Here is a 13,784-nt window from a genome sequence, read left to right on the forward strand (position 1 = left end):
TCTATCCCCCAGCCTGAAGTACAGTGGCATGATCTTGGCTCACTGCAACCTCTGCCTCCCGGATTCAAGTGATTCTCCTGCCTCAGCCTCTGGAGTAGCTGGGACTACAGGCACATGCCACCATGCCCAGCTAATTTTTGTATTTTTGGTAGAGAAGGGGTTTCGTCATGTTGGCCAAGATAGTCTTGAACTCCGGCCTCAAGTGATCTGCCCACTTAGGCCTCCCAAAGTTCTGGGATTACAGACATGAGCCACTGCCAAAGATCTGTTGATTATACAAATGAATGGTGCGGGGCTGAGGTTGGAGGCTAGGGGTTTGCATCATACAGAAGGACAAAGATGAGTTAAACATCTCAGGAGACAAGAGTTCCCACTGGGTCCTATTAGCCGGGGATCTGGCATAAATCCTTCCTGTCTGAGCTGGCATTACAGTGCGGACGTGAAGATCATGGGTTAGGGAGTCAGGCAGATAGAGGCTCATAACTCTGGCCTGAGTACTTCCTAGGTGTGTGACCTTAGGTTGTTCATTCCTTAATTTGCCTCAGTGTCCTCACTGGTCAGATGGAGATTCATGCTTCCGTGAGGATGAAGCAAAATGATACACATAAAGAACACATCATGCCGGGCTCATGCCTGTAATCCCAGAACTTTGGGAGGCCAAGCTGGGCAGATCACCTGAGATCAGGAGTTCCACACCAGCCTGGTAAACATGGCGAAACCCTGTCTCTACTGAAAATACAAAAACTAGCCAGGTGTGGTGGTGGGCACCTGTAATTCCAGCTGCTCGGGAGGCTGAGGCAGGAGAATCACTTGAACCTGGGAGGCAGAGGTTGCAATGGGCTGAGATCGTGCCATTGCACTCCAGCCTGGACAATGAGAGTGAAAGTGTCTCAAAAAAAAGGACACCTAAGGGTGCTTGGCATTAAGCATGCATGGAAGAAATGGTAGCTATCATTATTATGATCGCTGTTGTTATTTTTCTGCTGGCCCACCTGACGAAGGAAGAAAGCCTGCAGGTCCACTAGCTAGTGTTATAGAAATAGCTCAGCCCAGGGCCTGGGGCTCTACTGTTGAGTATATCTGGGAGGAAAGTGAGACACCTAGAAAGCAATTTTTTAGTATGAGCTGGAGTTAATGCCCAGGAATTTCTCAGGATATTAAAAGTTCTGGATATACCAAACTGCAAGTGTGGGTGTCCTATAAGCTCTGAGCATGAGGGTGTGTCTTGCACAGCCTCTATAGCTGCAGAGCTGGATCTGTGGAAAGAGGGGACCATTTTGTTTTGTTTTGTTTTTTTGTGAGCTGGGGTCTTGCTCTGTTATCCAGGCTGGAGTGCAATGGCAAGATAAAGGCTCACTGAAACCTCGAACTCCTGGGCTCAAGCCATCCTTCCATGTCAGCCTCCTGAATAGCTAGGACTACAGGCATACACTACCATGCCTAGTTAATTTTTTTTTTTTTTTTTTACTTTTTTGTAGAGATGGAGTCTGGCTATGTTGTCCAGTCTGGTCTCAAACTCCTGATCTCAAGTGATCCTCCCACCTCAGCCTCCCAAAGTACTGGGATTTCAGGCATGAGCCACTGCACCTGGGGGACTATGAGCCACTGCACCTGGGGGACCATTTCCTTATTCATTCAACCATGCCACCTGGTTCAGCAGCTCCAGAAGAAGTGCCCCAGACTGGCCAGGAGCAGTGGTCTGGCAGAGAAAAGTGCCCCTCTCTATTTGAATTCCAGGCCTTTCTTCCTAGTCTTCAGAGCACAATGAGAATATTATCAAAGTCCCCCAAGGCATTTGAGTTGTGAAAGGAAAAAAAAAAAGAGAATATTATCAAAGCCACTTCATCCAGTCTCACGCTCTTTGGAGGCTGGAAATGACTAAGCGCAGTATAATAACAGCCTCCTCCAGCCAATGCATAGCATGGGAAACCTAACACTGGACCAAACCTGCTGAGCCTCAATATCACTTGAAGCCTAGAATCTCAGATGAAAATGCATTAGTGTCATATAATTCCCACTAGTCAAATCCTTATGTTACAAAATGTCCCCAGGATGCAACAATTCTGTTAACTGACCATACCCACCAGGGATGAGAAAGAACACAAGACACTGTTCTCACAAAGAGGTCACGGACTGTGACCTAGATTCAAACCCGGCCTGGAGTATGGGTAGCTTGTTATCTCAAGGCTCCTTTCAAGGGTTTGATCATACAGTCCCACAAATCTCACAGTGTCTGACATGAGGCTGGTGTCCTTGGGTTCACGCGGATGGAACCAGATCAGCTGTGTGGAAGTCTCTGGAGACTGGAGGTAGCCCTATGTGGAAGCTAACATTAAGATCAGGACAGTGGAATGATACACAGTATTTAACTCTCTCCACTATAGCAGTTCCTCGCAAGGTTTCTTCTCCCCAAAAACCCTGTCTTGCACACTTTTACCCGCTCTCCCTCCCTGCCTGTTTCCTCTCTTTATTGTCCCCCTCTATTTCTCTCTTGCTTTTTTCCTAGTCTCTCTCTCTTCTCTTCTTCTCATTGTCTTTGACTCTTCTCTGACTGGTTATGACAGAGAGCTGAAAAATATCCTTTCTTATATTATTGGTTGAATTCATACTACATTAAAATTTAAATATTCTGGTCATCATTTTCAGAAAGCCAAACTGAATATTTTCTATTTTGCTGTTAAAAAATATATACCATTTTGCCGGGCGCGGTGGCTCAAGCCTGTAATCCCAGCACTGTGGGAGGCCGAGGCGGGTGGATCACGAGGTCAAGAGATCGAGACCATCCTGGTCAACATGGTGAAACCCCGTCTCTACTAAAAATACAAAAAATTACCTGGGCATGGTGGCGCATGCCTGTAATCCCAGCTACTCAGGAGGCTGAGGCAGGAGAATTGCCTGAACCCAGGAGGCGGAGGTTGCGGTGAGCCGAGATCGCGCCATTGCACTCCACCCTGGGTAACAAGAGCGAAACTCCGTCTCAAAAAAATAAAATAAAATAAAATAAAATAAAATAAAAAATATATACCATTTTAAACAATTAAGAACCTTTAAGAGAAGGAGATTGTGAAGATCATCTGGTTCAATGGCTTTTCTGATACATCAAGCTCTTAGAGCACCCCTGACATTCTGTCTCTCCTTGAACACTTCCAGGGATGGGAGCCCATGACTTTATTGGGGCATGATTGATGTGTAAAAAGCCGTACATATTTAATGTATACAACTCAATGAGTCTGGGACAAGTATACACCCGTGAAACCATCACCACCCTCAGGGCCACCTATTTCTTCTTGAAACAGCCCAATTTTAACTGTTAAAAGGTCTTTAAATTAAGGTTAACCTGCTTCCATAATTCCTACTCCCTGGTTACCAGGAACAATCCAGGACACAAAAACAGTGCAATCAGCAGAAGAACAGAGAGGCCTGTGTTGCTTTCAAAGGCAGGGGTAGAACAGCTGGCTGTAGGGTTTTCCTACTGGAGTAACTTGCTTGGGCAGGCAAGATAGAAGAGACGCACTGCAGTCAGATTCTGAAGGGCCTTGAATGCCAAGCTAAAATGTGATGTGTTTAACATACCAGTAAGGTGGTCAACTGAAAACATCCCTTAGGTGGTTGGACATAATGATAATTATTTACTGAATACTTGTGTGCCAGAAACTGTGCAAAGTGCTTTATGTTCATTATCTTGTTTAATTCTTTTTTTTTTAGAGACAAGGCCTTGCTGTGTTGCCCAGGCTAGTCTTGAATTCCTAGGCTCAAGTGATCCTCCCACCTCAGCCTCCCAAAGTGCTGGGATTACAGGCATGAGCCACTGCGGCAGGCCCTTGTTTAATTCTTTCAATAGCACCGTAACAAAGATACTGTTACTATCCTATTTTATAACTGAAGAAACTGGTACTCAGAGGTCTCAGAACTGGTAAGTCACTAAATCCAGACCCAGCTGACTCTGATGCCTATGCCCTGAACACAGTACTTCATATGATAAGGCGAGCAGAGAGACCAGGAGAGAAGACCTCAGTGTGGGAGTCACTTATAAACAGAAGGAGACAGTGTCAAAAACAGAGGATCTAGGTGGTGGCTCCCGTCTGTAATCCCAGCACTTTGGGAAGCTGAGGTGGGTGGATCACCTGAGGTTGGGAGTTCAAGACCAGCCTGACCAACACAGAGAAACCCTGCCTCTACTAAAAATACAAAATTAGCCAGGTGTGATGGCGCATGCCTGCAATCCCAGCTACTCAGGAGGCTGAGGCAGAAGGATCACTTGAACCTGGGAGTTGGAGGTTGCAGTGAGCCGAGGTTGCATCATTGCACTCCAGCCTGGACAACAAGAGCGAAACTCCATCTCAAAAACAAAAAAGGCAAAAAACAAAAAACAGAGGGGCATGGGTCTCATCTGAGTCTTCTTCTAAAGATGACACCCAATCTCCATTTCCAGTCTTGGGCTTGCTTCTAAACTCTACTGGCCCAACTCCAGCTGCCCACTGAACTCTGTCACCTCAAATGTGACACATCTACGACAGCTCCTATCAGTTTTCTTTTCTTTCCTTTTTAAGACAGGGTTTTGCTCTGTCACCCAGGCTGGAGTGCAGTAGTGCAATCATGGCTCATTACAGCCTCAATCTCTTAGGCTCAAGTGATCCTCCCAACTCAGCCTCCTGAGGAGCTGGGACTACCGATGCACACCACCATGCCTGGCTAATTTTTTTTATTTTTTTTCGAGATGGGGTTTCTCCATGCTCATCTGGAACTCCTGGGCTCAAGGAATCCACCCACCTTGGCTTCCCAAAGTGCTGGGATTACAGGTGTGAGCCACCGCACCAGCCTACTCCTATCATTTTTTAGCACTACCTCAGGAAACAGTTCCCAACCTGATATTCCTAATTTTTTTAAGCCTAAAAGAACATCAGACTTTGTGTCAAATCCAGCTGGGTTTACATAGTTTTACTATAACAAACATGTGCCCTTGGGTGAGTTATTTCACCTCAGTGGGGCTCTGTTTTCTCATCTGTAAAATGAGAACAGTATCAACATCTTTCTTAGAGAGTGGTCTCGTGGATTAAATGGGATAATCTGTATATAGCATAGTACTTCGCACAAAGCAAATGCTCAGTAAATGTCATTATTACTGCTGTTACTATTGTCGCTCCGGCTTGAAACGCTCTCTCTTGCATTTATGGCTAATCTCCCTGCTGAGGTGGGAGAAAGTGGGACCCACAAAAAGGACAATAACATTTCAGCGCAGTTCATGTTCCTCCTCATGACCACATCCCTCAGGCTTGAGGCCTGCTTCTGCAGGCTGTCCTTTCTACGGTCACCACAGAGAGTGGGCTCCAGCCGACACCTCAGCTCTTCTCCCTTCAGACCTACTTATTGGGGATCACATCCAATGCTGTTGTTTCTACCTGTCTTCAATTTGTGCCTGCATTATGTATCGTCTGTACACAAACACCCTCTTTTCCCTTTAAGTAGCTAGAATCAAAGTTTTAGGAATCATCTAGTCCAACTCCTGGAAAAAATTAATTTCAAAATTAAAGCAGTCATTTCAAAATTGTCTTGTGTGATTACATTTGAGTAAACTGGGCCTTCTCCCAACCAATCTACATGTGTTCACCAGTCCTCACTGCAGTATGTGCACTGTGCACAAACATTTGGGTTTTTACTGTGCAGTACCAAACATCTGAGGTTTTCCCTGGGCATTGTGGGTCTGTGATGTTACTTATTCCTCCTACCTCATAGGCCTAGTATGTTATCAAGCCCCCACGAGCATTCCTGCCCACATCCTCCCTCCCCTAGACACTACATAAGTATAAATTGCTAATGATTACTGATAAACAGGGCGCTGATCACAATCACCAACTCTCACACATTTGCACACCCGAACATCCCCTGAGGCCCGTGGTAAAGATGAAAGGAGATTTCAAGGAGACAGGCATGGTGTTTGTACACAGTGAGGGGAGAACAAAGAGAACAGGGAGCCTGAGAGGTGGCAGGCAGGGAGAGCTGGTGAGACAGACTATGAGATGAGTCAGAGTGAATGAGGGCACTGGGTCGCATCAACTACCGCTTAGCTGCCCCCAGAGGGTGGTATGAACTGGAAGAAGGGACTGGGAGCTGGTGGGGGAAGAAGTGGAGTTGATGCCCTAACTCAGAAAGTGGGAACAGGAGTGAGTTGCAGTTGGGGAGCCTGCCTTCTGAAATCTCTAGACCTCTCCTGCCTGGCTCTGCTTCCAACCGCTGCAGGGCTATGGCAAGGCAGCTGGGATGGCAGGGTAAGGAAGAGGTTGAGCTAACAACAAAGATGTCAGTCCTGGTGATCACTGGACCCCAGCTTGGCAGAGAGAAGGCACCCCGTGGCTACTATTGCCCTCCACGTATTTGGTGCTTTCAACTTATTTTAAATGCCTTCATGATAATGATCTCATTTAATCCTCGGCACAATCCTGGGAAATAGGCAGGGCTGGGATTGGTATCTAACATGCTCCTCCCCTCTTTATCCTGTGGATCCCTCAAGAGCCCTCAAATTGTTTTCACCAGCCTAGAAACATTCAACACAGAACCAGGCAGTGCACTGAGGCTAGGGGGAACTCGGGTCCTCTGTCTAGGCTCCATTCTGGGCTTGCTGGCTGCTGACTGTCCTAGGCTGGGTGTGATAAGAAGTCACAAGATATGGAATCATTCCTGTCCTGGAATTTCCCAGGCACTCCTCCCCCTTCGCTTCCATCTGAACACCTGGTTTATAATGACTGTTTCACCCACTCCCCAGGGGCAAGGTCAGGCCTCTCCTCCTCATTAGGTGAACGGAAGCCCAAGGCCTGGACAGGCAAAGGCTCTTGTCCTGACTCACACAGTGAGCAAGCATGGAGGAATCTGAGATGCCTTGGAAAGACCACAGGTCTGAGGGCGTCAGAAGACCTGGGTTCCAGTCCTGGTGCTGTTGCCTATCACCCAAAGTCACGAGCTGATAACACACTCATTCCACCTCCCCAGGCTTAGTTTTCCTAACTGTCAAACAGAAATAATAGTACCCATCTCTCTGGGTTGTTGAGCGGATTGAATGAGATTAGGATATGAAAGTGTTATATAAAAATGAATGACTCTCTGATTATCAAGTAGCACAGGTAACATCAGGACTCACGCAATGGAAAGAGGCTGGGCTGAGTATAAACAGGCTAGGCTCTCCTCAACTCACTTGTGTGGCCCTGGGCCAGTCCAGGCCTCAGTTTTCCAAAGCTCCTGGCAGCTCTAAGACTGTGATATTTTGTGGGCCACGCCTCTGGTGCAAGAATTCTGGCGTTGGCCCCTCTGATCTCTTGGCCCTCCTACCATCTGTGTCCCACACTGCCTTAGATCCAAGAATCTCACTGAGGGGAATCGGTCAATTCCCAACAATGGAAATCTTTGCCCCATCCCTCAGGGAGCCAAAGTGTGCTACTGCATTTTCCTCCCTTCTTAGCCTTTGTTGCCTCCCAGCTTTCAGGGAGGCAGGGGGTCTTCTTAGCAAAATCAATGGCAGATTAACCAGGTAAGCAAACATTGGATTCCCTCCCTCCTAAGGAGGGCTCAATCTAACAGCCCTGCCTTTAATATCTTGCTTCTCTCAGGATGTCCCTAATGGTTCCAGGCCCGTGATTCTTTCCATGAGGAAACAGCTCAGCATAACTCTTGCTGGGCTCAAAGAAGTGAATTAAATATTAAACATGTAAGGCCAGAGCCCCCGGTGCAGCAGCACATTCCCCAAACAGACAATGGCACGCAGCTCCTCTGCCACTCTCACAGTGGCTATAGGCTGGGCCCCCTTGCTCCCCAGCCCAGACTCCTGAGAAGGAATAAGAAATGGCAATGTTTTGCTCTTCCCAGCAAGCTCATGGCTTCCCGTGTCCTTCCTTCAACCCCTAGTGTTGAAGGCTCCAGGGGCCTGGAAATGCCTGGAACATTGAGTTGTGGCATCCCCAGCACTGAAATTTAATAGGTCTATGACTGGACAGGCAGGAGCCTCTGTAGTTAGCCCCATTAGGGCCTGGAAAGTCCCAGAGAGGGAGGAAACAGCTCAGGAAGGATGACGAGGTCCTGACATCTCTTGGGGTCATGGGGAATTGGATATTAACTGTGATGAGGCCTCGGGGTGGGGGCTGGTTGGTTTGCTGCTCAGATTAATATAGGCCATAGAATTGCCAGATAGGTAGAGCCTCAGAGATCACCCAGGCCAACCCTCTATTTTACAGAAAGGTAAACTGAGGCCTGAGAAAAGAGAGAAGCAACTTACACCAGGTCACTCAGTGAGCCATAGAATAGCTAGGCCAGATTCTTGGTCTCTGGTATTAAGCTTGGTGCTTTTTCCACCCTGTCTCCTGCATAACCCCCAAGTCTCCTTTCTAATGATAGCAAGCAATGGCCCCTGCATGGTAAGGCCCAGGGACCATTTCCCAGGGAGCAGAATCTGTTCATGGTCCCACTTTGCCCAGCTAAGAACTGAAAGATGAGGTCCATGGGTTCCAGCTCAGCTCTGCCACTTCATAGGATTGAACCTTGGTTATGTCACTTCTCTGAGCCTTAATTCCTTACCTCTGAAATGGGGATTTCAGAACTGTGACCCTGGATGGCCAAAGGATCAAATGAGATCAAATGAGATCATGTATGGATCATGTATGTGGGGCATTTTGTAAACTGAAGCACTAACCAAACGATATTATTAAAACAATGTGAGGTTGGAAGATGCTGCAGAGGGAGGAAGCCTCAGGGGAGGAGGCTGGGAAGGAACGAGAACCCACATTCACAAGAGGCTGCCTGGGCATCCCACAGACCTGACTGATCCTGAAGCCACCAGCAGGAACTGATCGCAGCAGATCAGACCACCCCAAGCTCACTGGCTTGAGAGACCGCCTGTCTGCTCTGCTTCACGTGTGTGTGCATCTGTGCATGTACCTGGCAGACCCGTATCACAGACATTTGCCTGGCTGCTTCGGGGGCACATTTGGCAGGAGAGCAGTGTGTGGTGCTGAGGGAGGACCTCCGCTTCAGGCCAGGTCACAGACTCTCAAAGAGCAGCCTCCCTAACGAGATCCCCTGCGGGGACCTCTCAGGTGTCCGGCTCCTCTGGGGCCCTTACCTTATACTTGGCCGCGAGCAGCTCTGTGGCCTGCTGTTCCCGCCGCAGGTCTTCCAGCATCTTCTCCTTCTCCTCCAGCAGCTTCTGCTTCTCCTCGCTCACCAGGCTGCGGTCATCCTGGATGGCTGCCTTCTCCTCCTCCAGCCGTTCCTTCTGCTCCTGCAGGTAATTCTCCATGTTCTTCTCCAAGGCTGACTCCAGGATGGGCTGGGGCGGGCGGTGGTTGTTGTTGTTGTCATCCTCCTCTTCTGCCACCCAGGCCTCAATCACAGGGCCCTCAGGGTACCCTGGCGGGGCGGACACGGCCTTCTTCCTGCGGCTGCTCTTCCTCCGGGGCCGCTTCCCCAGCATCCCCTTCTTCTCCAGCTGGGCCTTCAGGCGGGCGATCTCCTCTTGGAATTCCCGCAGCAGTGTGTCCTTGGGGTCCTCGTTCACTCGGGGCTTATTCTTGATGTTCTTGGCTCGGTTGGCAAAGCGCAGGGTTGAGAGGCTTTCATCATAGCTGTGAGAAGCTGGCCCCAGTGTGGCTACCATGATGGTCTTGGCATTCCCCCCCAGGGAGTCCTGGAGCAGCCGGGTCAGCTTGGAGTCCCGGTAGGGAATGTGGGTGCTCCTGTTGCCCGCCAGGGCAGCAATCACGTTGCCCAGGGCAGATAATGAGAGGTTGATTTTGGAGGCTTCTTTAGGCCTCTCTCCACCACCACCGCCCCCACTGCCTCCACCGCCACCACTGCCACCTGAGGACGGTGTGGCTGCTCCTCCTGCTGTGTTGGGGCCCGCCTTGTTCTGCCTCTCACTGCCAGCCAGGTCCACTAGGTTGAGCTTGCCCACTCGGATGTGGTCCTGGCCATCAGAGCCACGCTCGCTGCACTCCACGGTGATGATGAAGATGGCGTGGGAGCGGGAGCTGACCTCGTTCATGTGGGTGCTGCCCACAGCCCGGGTCTGGTTCCCCAGGTTCATCACATGCTCAATCTCCTTGACATTCTTGGTGACGAAGGAGGAGAGGTCCTTGATGTAGACGCCCGTCTCAGGGTTCTCTTTCAGCTCTAGCCTCTTGCCCGGTTCCTTGGAGACCAGGTCTCGAATCTCTTCCTGGTAGATCTCCAAGTAGGAGGCCCGGACCAGGTACTGCTGGTTTTGGGAGCGGGAGATGTGGGTGAAGATGTGCTCAAAGGCATTCGGGATGACCCCGCGCAGCTCGGGCTCCACCCAGGTTCCCTGCATGGTGTAGGTCTTGCCAGTGCCCGTCTGACCATAGGCAAACACTGTGCCATTGAAACCCTGGAGCACGGAGTCTATCAGGGGCCTCACAGTTTCGTCATACAGGTCGGCCTGCTTGGAGCTGGCATCATACACGGCGTCAAAGGTGAAGGTCTTAGGCAGCTCCCCCGGGGCAGCACGGGGGTTCCGCAGGGTCACCTGGCCCAGTTTCACGTCCATGGTCAGGATCTGCTCGTGACCAGCAGCCTCCTCCTTCCTGCTGAGGGGGCGGCACCGGGCCACCACCTTGAGGGCCTCGCTGGCCTTGGTTTTACTGGTCATCTTGCCGCTCTGACCTTCCTGCCCCAAGCCCCTCCGCAGCCTGGGCGGTCCTGCTCTCCTGCTCTCTAGGTCGGGATCAGCGGGGCCAGCCCAGCCCCCAGGCGCCGCTCTTCAATCTGCATGCAGGCTCCTAGGGTGGGGACGCTGGGAGGTGGCCCCGACGCTGCTGCAATCTGGGCCTCCACCGCTCTCGGGTCCTCGCTGCACCGGCTGGGAGGTGAATTAAGCAGAATCTCCCAGCCGCCGCGGGAGCAGCGCCTGCCGAGCGGCCGTGCCCGGAGCCCGCCCCATCCTGGAGCAGAGGGAGCGCTGCCGTAAACAGCTCCGGCAACAATGAGATAAAGGAAGAGGAAAATGGGATGGGGGTGGGCGGCGAGCTGTCTTCTCCTCCTCCCTCTAGGGATCCATAGCGGCGGCTGCTGGTCCTGGGCGGCCGGGGGTCCCGGGCCTCCCGCGGGCAGAGGCTCACCTGGAGTCCTCCCCCCCAGCTGGGGGATCATTCATTGCAGCCAGCGCGGCTGCTGCTGCTGCCTCTGCCTCCGCCTTCCCCGCCGCCGCCACCGGAGAATGAGAGAGAAAAACAGAAGGGGATGGGGCGGAGCAGCGGCGGCGAGAGTGATGTTGCCGCCGCGCTGCGGCCCCAGCTAAGCCTCCCGGCTGGGGTGGGGCAGGGGGCGGGGCCGCGGGGCGGGAGGCGCGAGCCGGGCGCGGCCCGGGTGCGGGGGACAGGGGCGCATCGCCGGCTCTGCACCCCCGCCGACCGCTCCGGGATGACAGGCTCCGGTGCCGACCCAGGTCCTGCGCCCACCAGTCGGGTGCAGCGCAGCCACCGCCCGCCGTCACCCCACCGAACCCGAGCATGCCGGGAGTTGTAGTCCCGCCTTTGTTAACTGGGTTCTTGCAGGTTGCTCATGCCTTCCCCGGCCCCCCAGTCCGGGAGGCGCCTCCCTCATCGGCATGCCATCCCTCGAATGACAGCTGAGCTTGCACCACCCACGTCTGGTCCCTCCGAGCCGCCATCCTCGGACACCCCCCTGCTCCTGCCTTTCTGCCTGCAAATGGGTGCACGTCACTCATCCCTGTCAGGGTGTCGCCAAGGCCTCCTGGAGCCGAACTCCCACATATTTCTTGACTCTGTCCTTTCCTTTCCCTGCCCTGGTCTACTTCTGGCCTTCATCTTCTCTCTGCTGGAGCCATCTCTCGCACCTCATGTCCGCACATGCACCCGGGGCCCCCTCGCTGCTCCTCCACCGCCTTCCTTGTGTGAAAGCCTCTCCATCTTCTTACTTCGCAGCCTCACCTCCACTACTCCTCTGTTCCAGACATACCTTCCTTCAGTTATCCAGCGCCTGCTGAGCCCCAAGCCCCCTTCTAGGCTCTGGGTCTTTCCTGTCCTCAAGGAGTGCACATTCCAGGAACCGTCCTTTGTTTCTTTAACTGGCTTTGCTGTGCAGCATCTTTGTGCTTTTGCCCTTCGGCATGTAGTGTCCTGCCACTTGGGCAGTTCATGCACCTCCTCTTCCATGAAGCCTTCCCTGAGCAATTTTTTTTGTCCTGTAGTGAAAGAGACACAGAATTTGCCTAACACAAAACCTGGATTCAAGTTCCAGTTCCCATGGCCATCTAACAGAGCGGCTTTGAGCAGTCACTTCCCTTGCTCCAGTCTTAGTTTCCTCATTTATTTTTTTTAAATTGGAGATCAGGAAAAAAAAAAAATAATTAATAGCTACTTCATGGAGTGGTTGGGAGGCTCAAATGAAACAATGAATCATGAAGTATTACACTATGAGAAGTCCTTAATACATGCACCTGCCCTGGCTGGGATTGCCTGACAGCTTCTGCTTCCTTCAGTATCCTGGAGAGACCAGGTCAGGGCTTGGTGTTCCTCTATGGGGGTCTTCATCTTTTTTTTCCTGTAGGATGCAAATCAAATGTAATTCCACAAGGCCAAGGACCAAGCCACAGTCCTATCCACGGTCCCCTCTGCAGAGGAGAGTTGAGTCGGTGGACTGAGCCCAAGTTGTCCTTACTCTCCATATGAGATCCAGATCGAGAGGTGCTGTTATCTGAAACCTGGAGGCCCTTCTTCATGGAGGCACCAGAACAGTCTTTCCACAAAACATTTCCAAGCATGTTATCCTCTAGAGGACCCAATTGTTTAGTTTTCCAACTCAACAAAATTTATCTCCTTAACTCTTCCCCATCCCAGGATTTGAGTGTGAGCTGGACTAGAGGCTTGAGACTTAGCTGAGAGTTTGCCTGCTTCTGAAGTTTCCTGGCTTCCCTCCACTCTCTCTCTCCTTGATTAAGCTCCACTGCTTATGATTAACTTGGCTTTTGGACCAATTATGGGGTGGGGTTTTGGCTCTGTAGACTAACCTCTCTTGGCTACATGATTTCTGGGTGGAGCCTTTAGTTCTTCAACCATTTTCTGGTTGCATTCAGCTTTGGTTTTCGAACACCCTTTCTCTGCTTAGGCTAATGCATCTGACACTATAGTGCTGGATAAAAGGGGTTCTCACCCTGTTCTCCCCACTTGATGTCACCACCTGGCAGGGCACTTACCCAGATCTTCCTGTGTGGGAGAGAGATCGGAATTCCATTGCTTACAAGATGTGTGATGTCAGGTAAATTATTTAATTTCTCTGAACAGCTATTTTCTCAATGGGATAAGTGAGATAAGCATGCTTACATTGGCCAGGTGTGGTGGCTCAAGCTGTAATCCCAGCCATTCAGGAGGCTGAGGTAGGAGGATCACTTAAGCCCAGGAGTTTGAGGCTGCAGTAAGTGATGATTGTACCACTGCACTCTAGCCTGGGTGACAGAGTGAGAGTCTGTCTCTAAAAAAAAAAAAAGAATGCTTACAGGTGGGCACAGTGGCTCACGCCTATAATCTCAGCACTTTGAGAGGCTGAGGAGGGCGGATCACCTGAGATCGGGAGTTTGAGACTAGTCTGACCAACATGAAGAAACCCATCTCTACTAAAAATGCAAAAACATTAGCCACGTATGGTGGCAGGCACCTTTAATCCCAGCTACTCAGGAGGCTGAGGCAGGAGAAACGCTTGAACCCGGGAGGCAGAGATTGCGCCATTGCACTCCAACCTGGGCAATAAGAGTGAAACTGTCTCAAAAA

General features: G+C 51.0%; 2 protein-coding genes across 2 annotated transcripts in view; both read right to left on the minus strand.

The window, feature by feature from the left end:
- Positions 1 to 11,230, minus strand: part of KIF3C (kinesin family member 3C) — a 49,800-nt gene extending 38,570 nt beyond the window's left edge. Inside the window, exon 1 of the mRNA XM_017524415.2 lies at positions 9,104 to 11,230. Within this exon, the coding sequence (XP_017379904.1) occupies positions 9,104 to 10,648 (1,545 nt within the window). The 5' untranslated portion in view covers positions 10,649 to 11,230. The remainder of the gene's footprint in view (positions 1 to 9,103) is intronic.
- The window catches only part of LOC108301632, a 480,010-nt gene that overhangs the window by 116,796 nt on the left and 349,430 nt on the right, over positions 1 to 13,784 (minus strand). The window lies entirely within an intron of this gene.

The sequence above is a fragment of the Cebus imitator genome, unplaced genomic scaffold, assembly GCF_001604975.1.
Source record: "Cebus imitator isolate Cc_AM_T3 unplaced genomic scaffold, Cebus_imitator-1.0 Scaffold1, whole genome shotgun sequence".
NCBI classification, from domain to species: Eukaryota; Metazoa; Chordata; class Mammalia; order Primates; family Cebidae; genus Cebus; species Cebus imitator.